The sequence below is a fragment of the Rhipicephalus microplus genome, chromosome 6, assembly GCF_043290135.1.
Source record: "Rhipicephalus microplus isolate Deutch F79 chromosome 6, USDA_Rmic, whole genome shotgun sequence".
NCBI classification, from domain to species: Eukaryota; Metazoa; Arthropoda; class Arachnida; order Ixodida; family Ixodidae; genus Rhipicephalus; species Rhipicephalus microplus.
Window position 1 is genome coordinate 85748404 of NC_134705.1, and position 23621 is coordinate 85772024.

The window sequence follows — 23621 nt, forward strand, 5'->3', positions numbered from 1 at the left end:
CGTCACCCTCTGCCACATGATCCTTCATTCACCGGCTTCACAACCCACGCGGTAGACGTTTCGCACGCATTCCCGGGTCTGCCTTTCACGGCAGGACCTTCGTCGACCTCGGTGCGGTGTTCCGCCACGTCGGAACTTGCAAGGCATATGTTGAGCGTGCTGAAGCAGCCTAAGGCACCAACTTTTTGCCGATGATTGTGGGCGTCGTTGCAGAGGCGTTGCTTGGGCAGCCGGCGTAGAAGCCATGTTGGATGGGTGACGTATTCACATTTTGCACAGTCATTTTTTTTTTCCTTCCAGACTTTGGTGCTCGAGTTGGACATGTACACTATGCATCAGTTTTTAAAACAAGTGCTGTAGCATCCCTCGCGACATGCCTGATAATGTTCGCCGGCAAGCATTTGGTGTGACGTCATGGGCGCATAGAGAGTACGCATGCAAGCAAGCACGCGTGGCTTCGACCTCTGGGAAAAAGAAGGTTTCAGTTTTAACATGTTTGTAAGCGAAACTAGAAACTTCAAGCGGACTGGGGATAAAAGCAATGCCGTGAAGCCAGCGCTGCCGCTGTCGGTGCACAATGCTGGTTGTGCATGGGTGGACGTCGGAATTGCTTTGCTACTGTTTGCCCGGCTTTTGGCCAGAACTAAGTACGAGGTGTGAAAGAATGGATTTTAATTACGTGCTAATGAATTGCATCGCTTCTCGGCCTTTTGGCTAAGATCAAAGTGAAACGCTTGTGCGTCAGTGACACGATCGCGGCTTCCACGGACATTTACCGCCGCCACATCGGTGTACAGTGACTTTATATATAGCCAAAGTTTTTTTAGAGTTGCGATTTTTCCATGTTTTTAGACTTATACACCTCTACAGTTTTATCGTTTTTAACCTATTTGTACTAACCGTTTTTAACCCTTTCGTTAGCGGATTTTAACTTATACACTTATACTACGTTTTCTCTTTGAGTTTTTTCCTAACCATTATGATGTTTTTGTACGTAAAAATTGAATAAAAAGTCTGTTCTTATCAGCTTAATATCTGATACGGATCCTATTTGGATCCAAGATATTAAACTTATTTTTGTGATGCGGCGGAGTGCTTGAAGCTTGCTTCACCTCCGCCACGGGTTGGCCCGGTATTGCACTACCTCCGGGATCGGCCCACTCACCCCCTGCGGGGTGAGTTCGACAATAAATTCAATGATAGAAGGAGTGTTCGGATTTACCCATGATACCGGGGTAAACGGCGTGGGTGCGTCGAGTGTCCGAGACGGTGGCGGCACGCCGCCCCGGCTGACGCGGTATTCGCGTGCAGGGAGTGCGCTAGCTGTGTTTACACTTACGATTGCTCTGGGAAAATAAATGTTTCCGTGTGTATTTCATATATGGAGGGTCTCTTTTATTTTGTTATGTTCACACGTACATACTCAAGTTTCTTATTTTTTTTAACATTCCTACTCATATTAATAAAACTATTGAGGAAATTATCATTACTGTTTCGGAGGAAAGCTAGAAGTATGTATACGATGTGTATGCATGTGCGATGTGTATGTATGTATGTGTGTAGAAGTGTGTATGTATGTGCCAAGCTATTTCCTCTTTTCGAATTCACCCGTTTCGCAACGAAAAATAAAAAAAGCCTCTAGAAAATGGGGTTTGGTTGGTGTTTCTGTTTACAGTTTTGCAGTGGCAAGCGAAGGCATTTTTATTTCACATCTTCACGCGGCGTCTGAACCTGAAGACGCGTGCTCTCGCCACGTCTACGCATCTACACTATTCCCCATCACAAATTAAAATCGCAAAGAACGCCACAGGACCCACTCCGCACACACCTGCTGTACGGTGGAGCGGCAAAGCCCCGATGTGCTTTTCCTATGTCCACTGACCTTTGGGGTTTGACGTCCCAAAACCACCATATGATTATGGGAAAATTTCGACCACCTGGGGTTCTTTCACGTGCACCCTAATCTGAGCACAGGGAAATGCAGCCGCCGCGGCCGGGATTCGATCCCACCACCTGCGGGTCAGCAGCCGAGTACCTTACGGCCATCAGACCACCACGGCGGGCATCGCCTTGTTGATCAAACACTTCATTTCTGAACACCATCTCATACCAGCTCATCCACCGTTGGCTCTCGTTAATTACAACGAACATCCTCGCACGCTCACCTCAATGGAATTGCCAGTTGCTGGAAGTTCCAAGAAAATTGCGCACTAGACGTACGGACGCACCACGCACGTACCTGAAGCGACGTGGACCCCAGGACGCGTGAGATCACGCCCCGGGCGCGCTTTGCCTCCGTACCCACTCGTCACTCCTCACAGCTTCACTAAGCCGAGTATGTAGAAGTCGAAGAAGCAGAACAACAAACCAGCCAATCCCCCACAGTGGGTGTGAGCCACAAGTGAAGGTCAAAAAAAACAAGCAACACCAGCGAGCGCAGTGACGAAGCTATCGTAATGGGGCGAAATAATCCACGAATATGGCTGCACGTTGACGCACGGTCGCATTTGTGCAACCACCCGTGTCTCCCGAAGACCGTCTGTCGCGAGTCTTCGACGAAAAGCGCAGGCGAGTACTTCTCCACTGATTTCCGCGACCACTTGACGACCGCCTTCGGCCGCCTCATGTCCGTCCGGCACGATCGACGGAGCGCCGCACCAGCGCCTCGTACACGCCACCATAGCACTCCTACCCCTCGGAATCAGCAAAACTCGGACGTTTTCGACCACGACAGACAGAACCTGCCGGCCCGTTGAACGCTTGAACGACATCGCAGCGGCAAGTCGCACACTCACGTTCCGTCACCCTCTGCCACATGATCCTTCATTCACCGGCTTCACAACCCACGCTGTAGACGTTTCGCACGCATTCCCGGGTCTGCCTTTCACGGCAGGACCTTCGTCGACCTCGGTGCGGTGTTCCGCCACGTCGGAACTTGCAAGGCATATGTTGAGCGTGCTGAAGCAGCCTAAGGCACCAACTTTTTGCCGATGATTGTGGGCGTCGTTGCAGAGGCGTTGCTTGGGCAGCCGGCGTAGAAGCCATGTTGGATGGGTGACGTATTCACATTTTGCACAGTCATTTTTTTTTCCTTCCAGACTTTGGTGCTCGAGTTGGACATGTACACTATGCATCAGTTTTTAAAACAAGTGCTGTAGCATCCCTCGCGACATGCCTGATAATGTTCGCCGGCAAGCATTTGGTGTGACGTCATGGGCGCATAGAGAGTACGCATGCAAGCAAGCACGCGTGGCTTCGACCTCTGGGAAAAAGAAGGTTTCAGTTTTAACATGTTTGTAAGCGAAACTAGAAACTTCAAGCGGACTGGGGATAAAAGCAATGCCGTGAAGCCAGCGCTGCCGCTGTCGGTGCACAATGCTGGTTGTGCATGGGTGGACGTCGGAATTGCTTTGCTACTGTTTGCCCGGCTTTTGGCCAGAACTAAGTACGAGGTGTGAAAGAATGGATTTTAATTACGTGCTAATGAATTGCATCGCTTCTCGGCCTTTTGGCTAAGATCAATTTTATTGTCAAGAGATCAATAAAATTCTCTTTGTGTAGTATCTGCGAGACCTGGGGTCACGTCACGCTGACGTAGGCCCCCGGCTTCCCCCCCAAGACCGAAGAAAGAAGGCGCCCCGTGGCAGCGCCGCTCCGCTCTGCGCGCGCCTGCCGCTCCTGGGTTCCCGGCTCCCGCCTGGTGCCCCCTGATGCCTGCAGCCGCTTGGACCCGGACAGCGCCCCCCGTCCCGGCCCCCCCCCCTGCGGCCCACCTGGCACACCCAAGTCCTGAGCGGCGCCCGCCTCGGCTGAGCCGCGTCCTACCAGAGTGCAGCTAGACTGCACGACACCAGTCTTGTAACCAGTCACGCTCTCCTGGCGGCCAGCGGCAACCAGAATGGCGCCAACACCAGACCTCCCGGTGAGGGAGAATTGCTTTATGTTTAACGCACCAGAGGGAGATGTTTCGATCGATGACCTGATTGACGCGGTTGAATTAACGGCGGGAGAGGACAGTGTTTTTGTGCTCCAACATATGGGGGGTGCCAAATTCTTAGTATGCACCCGGAATTCCAGCCAAGCAACAAAATTAATGGTATCTGAGGGCTTCCAAGTTAACGGGGTTAAAGTACCTGTTGAAGCAGTAGGGGCGCCTGTTACATTTGTAAATGCTTACCGGTACCCGGCCTACTTGTCAGACGAGACACTCTGTAACGCCCTCAGCCAGTTCGGTAAAGTGAAGGGCATCACATTCACCACGGTAGCCACGCGCCAAACCAAACTTAACGGGGTTCGTGTCATTAAAATTGAAATGCGTCGCCCAGTGCCGAATTTCATGACTATCGCGGGCCACCGCGTAATGTTTGAATATCGCGGGATGCGCCGAGTGTGCGCACGGTGCAGCGAAGTCGGGCACATGGCCTCCGCGTGCTCGGCATCATATTGCAAGCGTTGCGGAGCCTTCGGACACGAGACAGAAGGATGCGCCGAGGAGTGCAAACGATGCGGCGGCCACCATGGGACAAAAGAGTGCTTCCGCCAGCGCTCATACGCGTCAATCGCGCGTGGCTTCCCCCGACTGTCAGGTCCTGCCCCGTCTGCCAGCCACCTAAGCGGCCCCCCCTCATCCGGGGCCTTTGGTTCCCCCCGCCTACAGGTTCTAACACCAAGAACCGCGGGCCGTATGTCAGAGAAGGGGCTCCACTCCGGTGGCTCCGAGACCAGCGCAGGCCAGCCAACAGGTAGCAGCACGGAGGCCTCGTGTGTGACTGAGGAGGAGGGGCTCGGGAGGGCTGACGACGCCAGCACCCGGTCGGCGGGAACGGAGCAGAGTGACTCTGAGTCGCTCTCGGTGCAATCGTCACCCACATCACCCCCCACCTCCCTACAAGACCAAGAGGACAGCCAAAGTTCGCCTACTGCCTTTAAAGGAGGCGCCAAGATAAACAAGCCGGGTGAAGCGCCCCCCTCAGTCTCAAAGGCACCGGCCAACCTGTTAGCACCAGTGACCACCCGCGATCTGGAACATGGCTCGCAAGACGCCGCCCCGGATGACGCGCCCATAATGAGTCGCGGCTCTTACTCCCTGCCCAGTGAGCATGGCGACGACGCGACTGCTCCGGCCTCCACTGCCGCCCCCCCGGCACTTCGCCCGGGCCGCAAACCCGACACCACAGCAAGCCAACCGGCACCTGGCCGCGAGCAGCGAACCCGCGCGCGCTCGCGAAGGCAGCAAGACGCTGACGATATGCAAGTTGAGCGCGAGAGGGCTGCTAGCAGGGAGAGAGGGCGGCGACGGCCCGTATAGTGACACTCTGCTGCACGCAATGCCAAGAAGCTCGAGTCAGCCGGCGCGGGCAGAGGGGACCCCCCTCGTGCCCAAACGCGCCGCATTCCAACATTAAGCTCGCCCTAACCGTACCCTCGCCGGCCGCATTGCGCCGGTGGTAGTGGTGGTAGTGGTTACAATGAAGAGGAAAAAGGCACCTAATTTCTGTCTGCCTTCAGGCGACACGGCGCAGTGCCTTATAGGGGTGGGGTGAAGGAGGGATAAAAAGGATAGAAGGAAAGTAGAAGCAGAAGAAGACAGCCAACGAGAGGAAAAAGAAGGAGATAGGAAAGTGGGGATCCGGTCGAAGCAGTCCAAGGGCGGGGTGCCACAATGCGAGAGCTACACGGCATCAGGAGACCGCGGAGGGCGAACCAGTCGGCGGGAGCTACGCTGAAGTCGGAGATCGCGAGGGCACAACCGTCCAGCTTGAAATCCTGCGAGCGAATCCGCATTGCGCCGCCTCCTCTCTCCCTGCTCCATTACTTCCCCCTTCCTCCTCCCTCCCTGCTCGGGAACCCTCCTCGCCAGCGCGCCGGCCGGCGCCCGCTCTCTTTCCCGCTCCTTCCTCCTTTGACGCCCGTTTTATCGCATTAGGCGATGACTTCGCTTCGATTTGCAACTTGGAACATCCGCGGGTTCCGCGATGGGACGAAGCAAAGACAGGTGGTGGCCTTCGCTCGAGATGAGGACATAGACCTTCTCTTTCTACAGGAAACCAACTTCCGGTCCCCACTTGACGTAGCCCAATTCCAGCGCAACTGCCGCGTCGAAGGCTTCTTCTCATTGACGGCCGCCCGCTCCTGCGGAGTTGGTGTTGTTTTTGTCACGGGTAGATACCGCCATAGGTCTCACTGCGTTTTCGGGGCTGACGGGCGCACATTGCTCTTGGATATTTACATAGATGGCCGAAGGTTCCGGTTCGTGAATGTGTACGCCCCCGTAACGAGGTCCGACACCAACACGTACTTCCGGGAACTTCACGACATTTTGACGGATCCTGTCCCATATGTTATATTGGGCGACTTCAACTGTGTAGTCGACTCGATGCGTGACGTTCGGGGCCCGGGGCGCGGACGCTCTACATACCATGCCAAAGAGCTGGTAAGGACCCTCCGCCACTTACGCCTCACGGACGCCTGGGTGCACCTGCACGACACCGACTTCGGCCCGACCCGATATTCACGAACCACCGCCAGCCGCCTAGACCGAGCTTACATACCTGACTTCCTCCTCCCGGCGGTCACATCGTGCGTTGTACTCGTATTACCAACCCCTTTAAAGAACGCGTCTGACCACGCCCCACTTGTCACTGCCGTCAGAGGGACACCCGGCCGCAGACCAAGTGACGCGTCCTGGCGCCTCGACCCTGCATTACTAAACGACCCAGATTGCACCCCGAATATTCAGCTCTTGATTGAGCAATCAATCAAAGCCACACCTCGCATCACTCCGGAAGCCTGGGATGACCTGAAGGAGTCCTGGAAAACGCTCCTCCAAGAGGAGGGAAGGCAGAGGCAAAGGCGCAACACAGCCAGAATCAACGAAATTCTGCGCAGAATGCGCATTGTCCAAAGCGCCGACACCCTCACCTGCTGCACCCGGGACTACCTTGACGCTTTAAAAAAACAACACAACCGGCTGCTCAGAGTCTCCCTTGGAAACCGCAGAAACATCCAGGCTGCCTCAGAAGACCCGAGGGAGCCCTACTTAAAAGACGTCTGTGGCAACGGCTCCACCAAGATCGCGCAGGTGAAATGCCTTGATGGCTCCCTCACTGAGGACCCGGCCGAGATCGTGGCTACGTTCCACGACTACTTCAGCTCGGCTTTCCGTGAGCCGAATCCTGACACGACCCATCCAACACCGCTTCTCATGAGGGAGTTATGCAAGAGCTTACAACATCTCGAAGAAGACGAATGCCTAACGTTGTGCGGCCCTGCGACAAAGTCCGAACTGAAAGCCGCCGTCGCGTCCATGTCGCCGCAGTCGGCCCCAGGGACGGACGGCCTCACCGCCGGTTTTTATGTCACCTTCTTTGAAACTTTGGCAGCACCACTCCTAGCCATCGTGAACTCTGTCCTAGAGGGACATGCGAAACCCGCTTCATTTGGCATGGGCCGAATAGCCCTCATCCTAAAGGACGGCGCCTCACCGAACGAACCTTCATCATGGCGCCCAATTACGTTGCTTAACGTTGACTACAAAATTGTGGCCGCCATCCTCAACAACCGACTGAAGGTTTTCCTCCCCGACAGCATCGCCTCCCACCAGGCTTGCGCCGTCCCGGGTCGATCGATGTTTGGTAACCTCAACCTGACCAGAGACGTCTTCATGTACGCCACCGAGAAGAGAGTGTCAGGAGTCTTCCTTTCACTTGACCAGGCGAAGGCCTTCGACCGGGTGCGCCATGCCTACCTCTTTCAAACCCTTCGCGAATTCGGCCTCCCGGAGACCTTCGTGCGGACCATCAGGCTATTATACTCGGACTTACGGTGCAGAGTGGTCGTCAACGGCTCGATGACAGACACCTTCGACTACACAAGAGGCATTAGACAGGGGTGCCCTCTCGGCCCGACCCTGTTCGTGCTGTCTATTGAGCCACTCCTTACGTCCCTAGCCTGCGACGTGAACATCCGAGGCCTGCCGCTGACTGGTACGGACGAACTGAAGGTCTTGGCGTACGCGGATGACATATCCCTCTTCCTTCGAGATTCCCGAGGCCTTCGACTCTTTCGACGAACCTTCGCCACCTATGCTGAGGCGTCGGGGGCCATGTTGAATGAAGAGAAAAGTAAAGCCCTCCTCTTCGGCCCTTTCCCTGCAAGTGAAGTAGGAGGTTTCGAGGTAGTCTCCACAGTGAAGGTTCTTGGCATATACTTCTCATCTGAAGGGGTGGCGCCGACCACGTGGTCACGAGTTCTAGACCGAGCCCGCTTACTTGCTGAGCGTGCAAGGCTCCTGGAACTCACGTTGCGAGAGAAGGCTGTCGCCATTAAGACCAGCGTCCTCGCCCTGGCCGCTCACGCCAGCCGAGTCGCGACGATGCCCACGAGGACTGCAAACGAACTCGACACACTTGCCAATGCCCTCATGTGGGACGACAAACCACCTCTCGTAAAACGAAGCCTCCTGCACATGGCAGTGTCCGAGGGGGGCCTGGGACTCCCACACGCCCTGACCCTCAGCAGGGTGCTAGCTCTGAAGACCGCCCGCACACTCGCGCACACCACCAGCTACTTTGGCCGCAAGCTGCTCCTTTACTGGTGCAGCACAAGGCTCGATTGGCTGGAAGTTGACCGGGCCACAGGACCTTTCGCCGAGTCACCGGCACCCTACTACAAGGCAGCGGCGGCAACGGCGCGAATGCTCCGCCAAGAACTCCCCACCAGCGACGTTGACGCGGACCACCCTGCGCGAATAATTGAAGACCTCTCCCGTCGTCAGCTGAGCGAAGAGGACGCGAGAAGAGCGAAGCATGCTAGGAACGAATTATCCACCCCACGTAGCGGTGCTCCCCGCGAGGCGCAGGACTTTTTGTTTAAAAAAGCCTGGAAGGTCCTACCCACGAAGCAATACTTGCACAAGTTGGGCATCGTCCCGAACCCCCGCTGCCCCAATTGCCAAAGTACCGAAACCCCAAACCATGCGCTATTCGAGTGCGTGGCGGCAAAACCAGTGTGGCGCATGGTTGCACACTGTTTTCGAATCCGCCCTCCCCCAGGCCACAATCGAAACAAGGGCGCCTTCGCGCGGCTAGTCGTGACCTTCACAATGCTTGTCATTTGGCAGAGACGCTCGCTGGCTGAGGCGCGTCGGAAACCCGTACGGGCCGCGTATCCCGCGCTTTCGCGCATCAGACGGCTCCTATGGGCCTACTTGTCACAAGAGCTCGATGACAGCGGAGAGGACTCGTTCCTCAAACGCTGGCACACTAGATTCTTTTTTATAAGGGACGGTAAACTCCACGCCCCCTTTATTCACTACTGACCCCCCCTCCCCGCTTCCTTTCCTCCCCGCCACCCCTTGTCAAGCAACCAATCGCAAATCAAAACATGTACATTCATTATTGTATTCCTTTGTATACATGGTAAAAGTAGCGTAGAATATCTCTAGAAATTGGTTTCGCATATGTATACTAGTACATAACTATGTTGTACATGCATAACTGTCCTATATATATTTAAAAATATATATATATATATATATATTGTAAGCACATTCCAAGCATTTGATCGTTCTCACTTGCACATACCCATCATCATCGTTCTCACTTGCACATACCCATCATCATCGTTCTCTCTCTTGGTGTGGTTCTGAGCCGAGCGAGACATCGCAGAATAAACGCTTCTGCTCGCCCTGCCTGCTCGCCGTACCTAGTCTGCCTGCGTCTTTCAGAGTGGTGGAAGTGCCGGGGTAAGATCCCGACGTCCTCCTACGTTCATTTCCCACCTGGAGCTCCGATCTGGTCGCCGATTGCACCCAGCCACCCACACAGGTATGCAGACATCGGACCTAACGCCTAGCCCTAACGCTACAGCCCCTACGCCGGCGGCTGCCCGCTCTTCATCTACTGTCACCAGCCCTCAGCGCGAACCGCCCGTGTTCGCGGGTCTTCGCGGTGACGACGTCGAGGAATGGCTTGACCTTTACAACCGTGTGGGTTCAGCCAATCGATGGACCGAAGCAGAGAAACTGAGCTACCTTCCTTTCTATTTGACCAGCGTAGCCAAAACCTGGTATTTTAATCACGAAACTGACTTCGTTGATTGGTCGACCTTTGCCAACAAACTGCGACAAATATTCGGATGCTCATCGGGTCGTTCCGAAGCCGCGAAACAGAAGCTGGCTGTGCGTCTACAACTGGCACATGAGTCGTACACTTCGTATATCGAGGATGTTTTGGCCCTCTGTCGCCGTGCGAATAAAGACATGACGGAAGATGAGCGCGTTCGCCACATCCTTAAAGGAATCGGCCCAATCGCATTCAACGCCTTGGCTGTTGGCAATCCCGCTACGGTTAACGACGTCATTTCGACATGCCAACGCCTTGACCAGTTGCAGTCCCTTCGGCTTCAACAAGACAGTGATCCACGCCTGATGCCTCCCTCTGAATTAAAAACCCTTATCCGCACAATTATCCGGGAAGAACTTCGAGACCTTGAACAGCAGCGGTCCACTGTCGCCTCCGCTCCGTCTCCACCATTCGACCTGCGGAATCTTGTTAAGCAGGAGTTAGCGGCAATGGCGACACCGACATCCCCGGTCGCTCCGCCAGCACGCCCGATGCCCACATACGCCGATGTGACGCCCAGGTCGACACCGGCAGCACCGGTTGTTCAAACGGTAATGCCCACATATGCGGAGATCGCTGCGATTCCGCCTGCTCCCGGGGCATCTAGCTCTACGGATACTGCTAGTAGCCATTTGGCTGCTATGCGAGGTGGAATGACTGCTGCACCCTTGTATCCTCAGTGGCGTCAATCCCGTCCTGTTTGCTTTTACTGCGGTATACGAGGCCACATTTCTCGTTACTGCCGTCGCCGCCAGCAAGAGGAACGACGAGGCTATGCTGAGTTCGAACGAGACCGGTTCCGAAGACCAGATCTTTATGCTCCAGACACCTACCCGTCCGCGCAGTACCGGTCTCCGTCTCCTCCAGTGTCCCCTCGTCAACATCAGGAATACCGCTCCTCCAGACGACGCTCTCCATCGCCCTATCGCCGCTCCGCATCGCCACTTCGTCCAATCATCTCCCGTCCTGTTGACCAATCTTCGGAAAACTAAGGATTGCAGTTTTTGGAGGGAAAACTGCGTCCCGTCGACCAACAAAAATACCTCCTGTTCGCCCAGCTAATATGTTGTCAGTGACTATTGAAGGTATTCCTGTGCAAGCTCTCGTTGACACCGGTGCAACCACTTCTGTTTTGCGTAGTGACTTGTGCTCGCGCCTCCGTAAAGTCAGAACGCCCTATGTGGGACCTGTGTTGCGTGGGGCAAATAACGTGCTGATTCAACCTGACGGACAGTGTACGGCTCGTGTTTCTATTGATGGTATACGTCACCACATCGAGATGATTGTGTTGCCCACGTGCATTCATGAACTTATCCTTGGTTGGGACTTTCTGCATTCTGCTTCCGCTGTTATATCCTTTAAAGAGAACGTCATTCACATAACGGATACAACGGATGCGCCCATTCCAGTTTCATCACCCTCGATCTCCAACTTGGTCATTGTTGAAGACTGCGTCCTGCACCCTGGTCACGAACACGTGATAGCTGTCGCATCTACCTAAGTAACCGACGGTGATGCACTTGTGGCTCCTTCGTTTCGCTGCACCTCCCGTGGAATTCTCGTCGCCTCTTGCCTCCTCCGGTTTTCCTCTGGCTGCGCTTTTCTGCCCGTTTCTAACACAACTGCAGAATCTGTGCTGCTGCCCAAGGGAATGACAGTGGCAAAGATTGACTTCTCTCCATTGACCTCCATCGCGACACTCTGCCCGTCTTCGTCACCAGTACCAGCTCCAGGTTCACGTTCTTTCCCTTTTCGACCTGTCATTGGTTCAGACCTCACACCAAAACAGTCTGAAGCACTATTGGCCCTTTTGGCTAAGCACAAAGCCTGCTTTGATAGCTGTACCACAACACTGAGTCAGACTTCCGCGGCTGTACATCGCATTGAAACCGACGGTTCTCGTGTGATACGCCGTCGCCCATATCGGGTTTCGCAATCAGAGAGAGAAATAATTGAAAAAGAAGTGAACGAGATGCTATCGCGAAATATAATACGACCTTCTTCGAGTTCCTGGGCATCTCCAGTCGTTTTAGTTAAAAAGAAGGATGGCTCTGTTCGTTTTTGCATTGACTACCGCGCGTTAAATAAGATCACACGCAAGGACGTATATCCTATGCCTAGAATTGATGACGCTTTAGACACACTGCAAGGGGCGAACTATTTTTCGAGCCTTGACTTACGATCAGGTTACTGGCAAATCCCCATGAACGAGGCTGACAAAGAAAAAACTGCATTTGCCACACCGGACGGCCTTTATGAATTTAATGTAATGCCATTCGGCTTGTGCAACGCTCCAGCCACGTTTGAGCGAATGATTGATACTGTTCTTCGTGGCCTAAAATGGAAGACCTGCCTCTGTTACTTAGATGATATCGTTGTTTTTTCAAGTACCTTTGCCCAACATCTTCAACGATTAGACGAGGTGCTACAATGTCTCTCCAAGGCTGGCCTTCAGATAAATACAAAGAAGTGTACATTTGCCAGCAAAAGCATCAAAGTCCTCGGTCACGTCGTTTCCAAAGACGGAATCCAACCAGATCCCGAGAAGATCGCAGCTGTGCTACAGTTCCCTCGACCGTCCAACCAAAAGACGTTGCGCAGCTTTCTTGGTCTCGCGTCCTATTTTCGTCGCTTTATACGCAACTTTGCTACCTTAGCGGCTCCGCTAAATAAGTTATTGGCCACTGGTGCTCCTTTCTCATGGTCCAACGACTGCGAATCTGCATTTGAAATTTTGAAAGAACGCCTGACTTCCGGACCAGTGCTGCGCCACTTCGATGAGAGAGCGCCTACCATACTCCATACTGACGCAAGCGCACAAGGCATTGGAGCAGTCCTTCTGCAGCGTGATTCCACCTCTAAAGAGCAGGTTGTGGCCTACGCTAGCCGGACTCTGTCAACAGCTGAGCGGAATTACACCATCACGGAGCAGGAGTGCTTGGCTATCGTATGGTCGATACAGAAATTCCGCCCGTATCTCTACGGTCGGCACTTCACCATCATCACCGACCACCACGCACTCTGTTGGCTTTCATCAATGAAGAATATGTCAGGACGTCTTGCGCGCTGGATACTGCGCTTACAAGAGTACGACTTTACAGTTACGTACAAGTCTGGCAAATGTCATCATGATGCCGACGCGCTGTCCCGGTGCCCACTTTCGCTCTCTCGTGACAATACGTCCACCGCATCGCGTTCGAATGACTCTGACACCCAGCTTGCCTCACAACACGTATCGCTCGCATCGCTGGATCCAATGCAGCTATCTTCGAACTCCGATTTACGTTCACTTCAGCTGGCAGATTCCTACTGTCGGTCTTTCATTGATCGCCTTCGCGGTGTCACTAAACCACCCAACAGCCGCTTGCGACGCCAGCTTCGACAATTTCGCCTTCAGGACGGTGTGCTTAAGCGCTACATTTACCATCCCACCGGTAACAAGTGGGTGCCAGTTCTTCCCCGCTGCCTTCGTCTTCGAGTTTTGGAAGCATTCCACGATGATATTGCTGCCGGTCATCTAGGCTTCCACAAGACCTACGATCGCATCAAGACGCGCTGCTTCTGGCCTGGCTTGTCCACAACGGTGGCCAAATACGTGGGCTCGTGCGCGTTGTGTCAGCACCGCAAGCGATCCACATCCCCGCCTGCTGGTTTCCTTCAGCCTCTTCCCTGTCCCACCACACCATTCGAATTTGTCGGAATAGACTTGTATGGTCCTTTGCCGTTGACACCTTCCGGTCACCGTTGGATCGTCACTGCAGTCGACCATCAAACAAGATACGCCGAGACTTCACCTCTTCATTCTGCTACCGCCACAGAAATCGCCAATTTTTTCTTGAACTCCATCGTCTTGCGCCACGGAGCCCCTCGCGTCCTTTTGAGTGACCGTGGCAAAGCCTTCCTTTCCAAGGTCCTGGATGAAGTCCTGCAGGCGTGCAATACAGTGCATAAAACCACTTCTACATACCATCCGCAAACGAATGGCCTTACCGAGCGCTTCCACCGAACACTCTCTGACATGATATCGATGTACTTGCATCCTGACCACAAAAATTGGGATAACATTTTACCGTTTGTCACCTTCGCATACAATACTGCGGTACAACGATCAACTGGCTACAGCCCGTTTTTTCTCGTGTACGGCCGATCTGCCTCCTCGGTCTTCGACACGGCATTTTTCTTTGCACCGGCTCCAAGCAGTACCTCGCTCCCAGAAGAGTTCGCAGCCCGAGTCACACAATGCCGTGAAATTGCTCGCAAAAACACGGAAGCAACCCAAAAGGAGAGAAAACATCGCTGTGATAAAAAACGACGCGACGTGGCCTTTAATGCTGGCGATAAGGTTTTACTATGGACCCCGGTTCGAGCGTCGGGCCTTTGCGAGAAATTTCTTCACCGGTATGTTGGCCCATACACCGTTGTACGACAGACATCTCCAGTTAACTACCTCGTCACCCCGCTTCAGTCTGTCACTGACCGCCGTCTGCGCAGCACGGAAATAGTTCACGTCTCACGCATGAAGCCTTTTGTTACTCGTTCGGCCGATCTCTGACTGGCGGCCAGGTTGGCCGCTTCGCAGAGGGGGGGGGAAATTGTAAGCACATTCCAAGCATTTGATCGTTCTCACTTGCACATACCCATCATCATCGTTCTCACTTGCACATACCCATCATCATCGTTCTCTCTCTTGGTGTGGTTCTGAGCCGAGCGAGACATCGCAGAATAAACGCTTCTGCTCGCCCTGCCTGCTCGCCGTACCTAGTCTGCCTGCGTCTTTCAATATATATATTTTATAAATAAATATATATATATATATGAAAATATAAAAAAAAACAAAAGTACGCATTGTATAACGCCAACAACCGCGCCCATTTCCTTTTCATCAGCCAAGAGTGCCTTCTATTCTTCCTTTCCGATTTGTGTCTGGCCAAATTATGTCCACGCATTATGAACACTTCGTCATGTGATCGCTTCATGTTAAACTGAAACAAACTCCTCCTTCTACTATTGTGTCCGACCAAATTATGGCCGAGTATTGTGTATCACTCTTACCTGAACGCGCCCTGATTTGAATTCAATAAACCTCCTTTTGTGTAGTAGTACTAGCACATAACTGTGTTGTACACACATAATAATAAAAAAAAAATTACATATTGTATAATATTAACAAGCGCGCCCTTTTCCTTTTATTATCCAAGTGTTCCTTCTTTTCCATTCTTCTTTTCCGATTTGTGTCGGGCCAAATTATGTCTATGCATTATGTACACGTCGTCGTCGTCATGTGAGCGCTTCTTCTTAGAACTGAAATAAACTCCTCCTGGTACTATTGTGTCCGGCCAAATTATGGCCGTGTATTCTGTATCACTCTTACCTGAACATGTCCTGTTTTGAAGTCAATAAACTTCTCTTTGTGTAGTATCTGTTCTTATCAGCTTAATATCTGATACGGATCCTATTTGGATCCAAGATATTAAACTTATTTTTGTGATGCGGCGGAGTGCTTGAAGCTTGCTTCACCTCCGCCACGGGTTGGCCCGGTATTGCACTACCTCCGGGATCGGCCCACTCACCCCCTGCGGGGTGAGTTCGACAATAAATTCAATGATAGAAGGAGTGTTCGGATTTACCCATGATACCGGGGTAAACGGCGTGGGTGCGTCGAGTGTCCGAGACGGTGGCGGCACGCCGCCCCGGCTGACGCGGTATTCGCGTGCAGGGAGTGCGCTAGCTGTGTTTACACTTACGATTGCTCTGGGAAAATAAATGTTTCCGTGTGTATTTCATATATGGAGGGTCTCTTTTATTTTGTTATGTTCACACGTACATACTCAAGTTTCTTATTTTTTTTAACATTCCTACTCATATTAATAAAACTATTGAGGAAATTATCATTACTGTTTCGGAGGAAAGCTAGAAGTGTGTATACGATGTGTATGCATGTGCGATGTGTATGTATGTATGTGTGTAGAAGTGTGTATGTATGTGCCAAGCTATTTCCGCTTTTCGAATTCACCCGTTTCGCAACGAAAAATAAAAAAAGCCTCTAGAAAATGGGGTTTGGTTGGTGTTTCTGTTTACAGTTTTGCAGTGGCAAGCGAAGGCATTTTTATTTCACATCTTCACGCGGCGTCTGAACCTGAAGACGCGTGCTCTCGCCACGTCTACGCATCTACACTATTCCCCATCACAAATTAAAATCGCAAAGAACGCCACAGGACCCACTCCGCACACACCTGCTGTACGGTGGAGCGGCAAAGCCCCGATGTGCTTTTCCTATGTCCACTGACCTTTGGGGTTTGACGTCCCAAAACCACCATATGATTATGGGAAAATTTCGACCACCTGGGGTTCTTTCACGTGCACCCTAATCTGAGCACAGGGAAATGCAGCCGCCGCGGCCGGGATTCGATCCCACCACCTGCGGGTCAGCAGCCGAGTACCTTACGGCCATCAGACCACCACGGCGGGCATCGCCTTGTTGATCAAACACTTCATTTCTGAACACCATCTCATACCAGCTCATCCACCGTTGGCTCTCGTTAATTACAACGAACATCCTCGCACGCTCACCTCAATGGAATTGCCAGTTGCTGGAAGTTCCAAGACAATTGCGCACTAGACGTACGGACGCACCACGCACGTACCTGAAGCGACGTGGACCCCAGGACGCGTGAGATCACGCCCCGGGCGCGCTTTGCCTCCGTACCCACTCGTCACTCCTCACAGCTTCACTAAGCCGAGTATGTAGAAGTCGAAGAAGCAGAACAACAAACCAGCCAATCCCCCACAGTGGGTGTGAGCCACAAGTGAAGGTCAACAAAAACAAGCAACACCAGCGAGCGCAGTGACGAAGCTATCGTAATGGGGCGAAATAATCCACGAATATGGCTGCACGTTGACGCACGGTCGCATTTGTGCAACCACCCGTGTCTCCCGAAGACCGTCTGTCGCGAGTCTTCGACGAAAAGCGCAGGCGAGTACTTCTCCACTGATTTCCGCGACCACTTGACGACCGCCTTCGGCCGCCTCATGTCCGTCCGGCACGATCGACGGAGCGCCGCACCAGCGCCTCGTACACGCCACCATAGCACTCCTACCCCTCGGAATCAGCAAAACTCGGACGTTTTCGACCACGACAGACAGAACCTGCCGGCCCGTTGAACGCTTGAACGACATCGCAGCGGCAAGTCGCACACTCACGTTCCGTCACCCTCTGCCACATGATCCTTCATTCACCGGCTTCACAACCCACGCGGTAGACGTTTCGCACGCATTCCCGGGTCTGCCTTTCACGGCAGGACCTTCGTCGACCTCGGTGCGGTGTTCCGCCACGTCGGAACTTGCAAGGCATATGTTGAGCGTGCTGAAGCAGCCTAAGGCACCAACTTTTTGCCGATGATTGTGGGCGTCGTTGCAGAGGCGTTGCTTGGGCAGCCGGCGTAGAAGCCATGTTGGATGGGTGACGTATTCACATTTTGCACAGTCATTTTTTTTTTCCTTCCAGTTTTTGGTGCTCGAGTTGGACATGTACACTATGCATCAGTTTCTAAAACAAGTGCTGTAGCATCCCTCGCGACATGCCTGATAATGTTCGCCGGCAAGCATTTGGTGTGACGTCATGGGCGCATAGAGAGTACGCATGCAAGCAAGCACGCGTGGCTTCGACCTCTGGGAAAAAGAAGGTTTCAGTTTTAACATGTTTGTAAGCGAAACTAGAAACTTCAAGCGGACTGGGGATAAAAGCAATGCCGTGAAGCCAGCGCTGCCGCTGTCGGTGCACAATGCTGGTTGTGCATGGGTGGACGTCGGAATTGCTTTGCTACTGTTTGCCCGGCTTTTGGCCAGAACTAAGTACGAGGTGTGAAAGAATGGATTTTAATTACGTGCTAATGAATTGCATCGCTTCTCGGCCTTTTGGCTAAGATCAAAGTGTCGTGCCCAAACGCGCCGCATTCCAACATTAAGCTCGCCCTAACCGTACCCTCGCCGGCCGCGTTGCGCCGCCTCCTCTCTCCCTGCTCCATTACTTCCCCCTTCCTCCTCCCTCCCTGCTCAGGAACCCTCCTCGCCAGCGCGCCGGCCGGCGCCCGCTCTCTTTCCCGCTCCTTCCTCCTTTGATCCCCGTTTTATCGCATTAGGCGATGACTTCGCTTCGATTTGCAACTTGGAACATCCGCGGGTTCCGCGATGGGACGAAGCAAAGACAGGTGGTGGCCTTCGCTCGAGATGAGGACATAGACCTTCTCTTTCTGCAGGAAACCAACTTCCGGTCCCCACTTGACGTAGCCCAATTCCAGCGCAACTGCCGAGTCGAAGGCTTCTTCTCATTGACGGCCGCCCGCTCCTGCGGAGTTGGTGTTGTTTTTGTCACGGGTAGATACCGCCATAGGTCTCACTGCGTTTTCGGGGCTGACGGGCGCACATTGCTCTTGGATGTTTACATAGATGGCCGAAGGTTCCGGTTCGTGAATGTGTACGCCCCCGTAACGAGGTCCGACACCAACACGTACTTCCGGGAACTTCACGACATTTTGACGGATCCTGTCCCATATGTTATATTGGGCGACTTCAACTGTGTAGTCGACTCGATGCGTGACGTTCGGGGCCCGGGGCGCGGACGCTCTACATACCATGCCAAAGAGCTGGTAAGGACCCTCCGCCACTTACGCCTCACGGACGCCTGGGTGCACCTGCACGACACCGACTTCGGCCCGACCCGATATTCACGAACCACCGCCAGCCGCCTAGACCGAGCTTACATACCTGACTTCCTCCTCCCGGCGGTCACATCGTGTGTCGTACTCGTATTACCAACCCCTTTAAAAAACGCGTCCGACCACGCCCCACTTGTCACTACCGTCAGAGGGACACCCGGCCGCAGACCAAGTGACGCGTCCTGGCGCCTCGACCCTGCATTACTAAACGACCCAGATTGCACCCCGAACATTCAGCTCTTGATTGAGCAATCAATCAAAGCCACACCTCGCATCACTCCGGAAGCCTGGGATGACCTGAAGGAGTCCTGGAAAACGCTCCTCCAAGAGGAGGGAAGGCAGAGGAAAAGGCGCAACACGGCCAGAATCAACGAAATTCTGCGCAGAATGCGCATTGTCCAAAGCGCCGACACCCTCACCTGCTGCACCCGGGACTACCTTGACGCTTTAAAAAAGCAACACAACCGGCTGCTCAGAGTCTCCCTTGGGGACCGCAGAAACATCCAGGCTGCCTCAGAAGACCCGAGGGACCCCTACTTAAAAGACGTCTGTGGCAACGGCTCCACCAAGATCGCGCAGGTGAAATGCCTAGATGGCTCCCTCACTGAGGACCCGGCCGAGATCGTGGCTACGTTCCATGACTACTTCAGCTCGGCTTTCCGTGAGCCGAACCCTGACACGACCCATACAACACCGCTTCTCATGAGGGAGTTATGCAAGAGCATACAACGTCTCGAAGAAGACGAATGCCTGACGTTGTGCGGCCCCGCGACAAAGTCCGAACTGAAGGCCGCCGTTGCGTCCATGTCGCCGCAGTCGGCCCCAGGGACGGACGGCCTCACCGCCGGTTTTTATGTCACCTTCTTTGAAACTTTGGCTGCACCACTCCTAGCCATCGTGAACTCTGTCCTAGAGGGACATGCGAAACCCGCTTCATTTGGCATGGGCCGAATAGCCCTCATCCTAAAGGACGGCGCCCCACCAAACGAACCTTCATCATGGCGCCCAATTACGTTGCTTAACGTTGACTACAAAATTGTGGCCGCCATCCTCAACAACCGACTGAAGGTTTTCCTCCCCGACATCATCGCCTCCCACCAGGCTTGCGCCGTCCCGGGTCGATCGATGTTTGGTAACCTCAACCTGACCAGAGACGTCTTCATGTACGCCACCGAGAAGAGAGTGTCAGGAGTCTTCCTTTCACTTGACCAAGCGAAGGCCTTCGACCGAGTGCGCCATGCCTACCTCTTTCAAACCCTTCGTGAATTCGGCCTCCCGGAGACCCTCGTGCGGACCATCAGGCTATTATACTCGGACTTACGGTGCAGAGTGGTCGTCAACAGCTCGATGACAGACACCTTCGACTACACAAGAGGCATTAGACAGGGGTGCCCTCTCGGCCCGACCCTGTTCGTGCTGTCTATTGAGCCACTCCTTACGTCCCTAGCCTGCGACGTGAACATCCGAGGCCTGCCGCTGACTGGTACGGATGAACTGAAGGTCTTGGCGTACGCGGATGACATATCCCTCTTCCTTCGAGATTCCCGAGGCCTTCGACTCTTTCGACGAACCTTCGCCACCTATGCTGAGGCGTCGGGGGCCATGTTGAATGAAGAGAAAAGTAAAGCCCTCCTCTTCGGCCCTTTCCCAGCAAGTGAAGTAGGAGGTTTCGAGGTAGTCTCCACAGTGAAGGTCCTTGGCATATACTTCTCATCTGAAGGGGTGGCGCCGACCACGTGGTCACGAGTTCTAGACCGAGCCCGCTTACTTGCTGAGCGTGCAAGGCTCCTGGAACTCACGTTGCGAGAGAAGGCTGTCGCCGTTAAGACCAGCGTCCTCGCCCTGGCCGCTCACGCCAGCCGAGTCGCGACGATGCCCACGAGGACTGCAAACGAACTCGACACACTTGCCAATGCCCTCATGTGGGACGACAAACCACCTCTCGTAAAACGAAGCCTCCTGCACATGGCAGTGTCCGAGGGGGGCCCGGGACTCCCACACGCCCTGACCCTCAGCAGGGTGCTAGCTCTGAAGACCGCCCGCACACTCGCGCACACCACCAGCTACTTTGGCCGCAAGCTGCTCCTTTACTGGTGCAGCACAAGGCTCGATTGGCTGGAAGTTGACCGGGCCACAGGACCTTTCGCCGAGTCACCGGCACCCTACTACAAGGCAGCGGCGGCAACGGCGCGAATGCTCCGCAAAGAACTCCCCACCGGCGACGTTGACGCGGACCACCCTGCGCGAATAATTGAAGACCTCTCCCGTCGTCAGCTGAACGAAGAGGACGCGAGAAGAGCGAAGCATGCTAGGAACGAATTATCCACCCCACGTAGCGGTGCTCCCCGCGAGGCGCAGGACTTTTTGTTTAAAAAAGCCTGGAAGGTCCTACCCACGAGGCAATACTTGCACAAGTTGGGCATCGTCCCGAACCCCCGCTGCCCCAATTGCCAAAGTACCGAAACCCAAAACCATGCGCTATTCGAGTGCGTGGCGGCAAAACCAGTGTGGCGCATGGTTGCCCACTGCTTTCGAATCCGCCCTCCCCCAGGCCACAATCGAAACAAGGGCGCCTTCGCACGGCTAGTAGTGACCTTCACAATGCTTGTCATTTGGCAGAGACGCTCGCTGGCTGAGGCGCGTCGGAAACCCGTACGGGCCGCGTATCCCGCGCTTTCGCGCATCAGACGGCTCCTATGGGCCTACTTGTCACAAGAGCTCGATGACAGCGGAGAGGACTCGTTCCTCAGACGCTGGCACACTAGATTCTTTTTTATAAGGGACGGTAAACTCCACGCCCCCTTTATTCACTACTGACCCCCCCCCCCGCTTTCTTTCCTCCCCGTCACCCCTTGTCAAGCAACCAATCGCGAACCCAAAACATGTACATTCATTATTGTATTCCTTTGTATACATGGTAAATGTAGCGTAGAATATCTCTAGAAATTGGTTTCGCATATGTATACTAGTACATAACTACGTTGTACATGCATAACTGTCCTATATATATTTTTAAAAAATATTTTATAAATAAATATAATTTTATAATTTAAAAAAAAAAGAGTACGCATTGTATAACGCCAACAACCGCGCCCATTTCCTTTTCATCAGCCAAGAGTGCCTTCTATTCTTCCTTTCCGATTTGTGTCTGGCCAAATTATGTCCACGCATTGTGAACACTTTGTGTTCACAATGCTCAATGTTCAACAATGTTCAACACACCCATTCAAGGTGCTTTCTTTCCCAATTAATTTACGCTCACGATTGTAAACATGTACATAGGTTACGCATCACATTTGTATTCCGTCCGCGTAAGTGTGCACCTGTGTACATATAACGCGTCACGAAACTGTATATGCATTTTCTGTGTAGAACATATCAATGTATCTGTTGTTTTCGTCTGGAGTTAAATAAACTTCCCTTTGTGTAGTATCTGTTCTTATCAGCTTAATATCTGATACGGATCCTATTTGGATCCAAGATATTAAACTTATTTTTGTGATGCGGCGGAGTGCTTGAAGCTTGCTTCACCTCCGCCACGGGTTGGCCCGGTATTGCACTACCTCCGGGATCGGCCCACTCACCCCCTGCGGGGTGAGTTCGACAATAAATTCAATGATAGAAGGAGTGTTCGGATTTACCCATGATACCGGGGTAAACGGCGTGGGTGCGTCGAGTGTCCGAGACGGTGGCGGCACGCCGCCCCGGCTGACGCGGTATTCGCGTGCAGGGAGTGCGCTAGCTGTGTTTACACTTACGATTGCTCTGGGAAAATAAATGTTTCCGTGTGTATTTCATATATGGAGGGTCTCTTTTATTTTGTTATGTTCACACGTACATACTCAAGTTTCTTATTTTTTTTAACATTCCTACTCATATTAATAAAACTATTGAGGAAATTATCATTACTGTTTCGGAGGAAAGCTAGAAGTGTGTATACGATGTGTATGCATGTGCGATGTGTATGTATGTATGTGTGTAGAAGTGTGTATGTATGTGCCAAGCTATTTCCGCTTTTCGAATTCACCCGTTTCGCAACGAAAAATAAAAAAAGCCTCTAGAAAATGGGGTTTGGTTGGTGTTTCTGTTTACAGTTTTGCAGTGGCAAGCGAAGGCATTTTTATTTCACATCTTCACGCGGCGTCTGAACCTGAAGACGCGTGCTCTCGCCACGTCTACGCATCTACACTATTCCCCATCACAAATTAAAATCGCAAAGAACGCCACAGGACCCACTCCGCACACACCTGCTGTACGGTGGAGCGGCAAAGCCCCGATGTGCTTTTCCTATGTCCACTGACCTTTGGGGTTTGACGTCCCAAAACCACCATATGATTATGGGAAAATTTCGACCACCTGGGGTTCTTTCACGTGCACCCTAATCTGAGCACAGGGAAATGCAGCCGCCGCGGCCGGGATTCGATCCCACCACCTGCGGGTCAGCAGCCGAGTACCTTACGGCCATCAGACCACCACGGCGGGCATCGCCTTGTTGATCAAACACTTCATTTCTGAACACCATCTCATACCAGCTCATCCACCGTTGGCTCTCGTTAATTACAACGAACATCCTCGCACGCTCACCTCAATGGAATTGCCAGTTGCTGGAAGTTCCAAGAAAATTGCGCACTAGACGTACGGACGCACCACGCACGTACCTGAAGCGACGTGGACCCCAGGACGCGTGAGATCACGCCCCGGGCGCGCTTTGCCTCCGTACCCACTCGTCACTCCTCACAGCTTCACTAAGCCGAGTATGTAGAAGTCGAAGAAGCAGAACAAC

The 23621-nt window shown here is 53.1% G+C and overlaps 1 protein-coding gene, 2 non-coding genes and 1 pseudogene across 6 annotated transcripts in view; all 4 read left to right on the plus strand.

Moving 5' to 3' along the window:
• The window catches only part of LOC119168652 (uncharacterized), a 293472-nt gene extending 288034 nt beyond the window's left edge, over positions 1-5438 (plus strand). For all 4 annotated transcript variants that reach the window (XM_075866130.1, XM_075866128.1, XM_075866132.1 and 1 more), the window contains exon 3: positions 3562-5438. In XM_075866130.1, coding sequence (XP_075722245.1) covers positions 3899-5308 — 1410 coding nt within the window. In that variant the 5' untranslated portion in view covers positions 3562-3898 and the 3' untranslated portion in view covers positions 5309-5438. The remainder of the gene's footprint in view (positions 1-3561) is intronic.
• Positions 983-1166, plus strand: LOC142766320 (U2 spliceosomal RNA). Its single transcript, XR_012884492.1, has one exon. It is a non-coding gene; the product is annotated as a U2 spliceosomal RNA (small nuclear RNA).
• A 10067-nt stretch (positions 5439-15505) lies between the features above and the next one.
• On the plus strand, positions 15506-15695 carry LOC142766557 (U2 spliceosomal RNA). The gene has a single exon (XR_012884585.1). It is a non-coding gene; the product is annotated as a U2 spliceosomal RNA (small nuclear RNA).
• Positions 15696-22254: 6559 nt separating this feature from the next.
• LOC142766204 (U2 spliceosomal RNA) lies at positions 22255-22423 on the plus strand (annotated as a pseudogene).
• The last annotated feature ends 1198 nt before the right edge of the window (positions 22424-23621 follow it).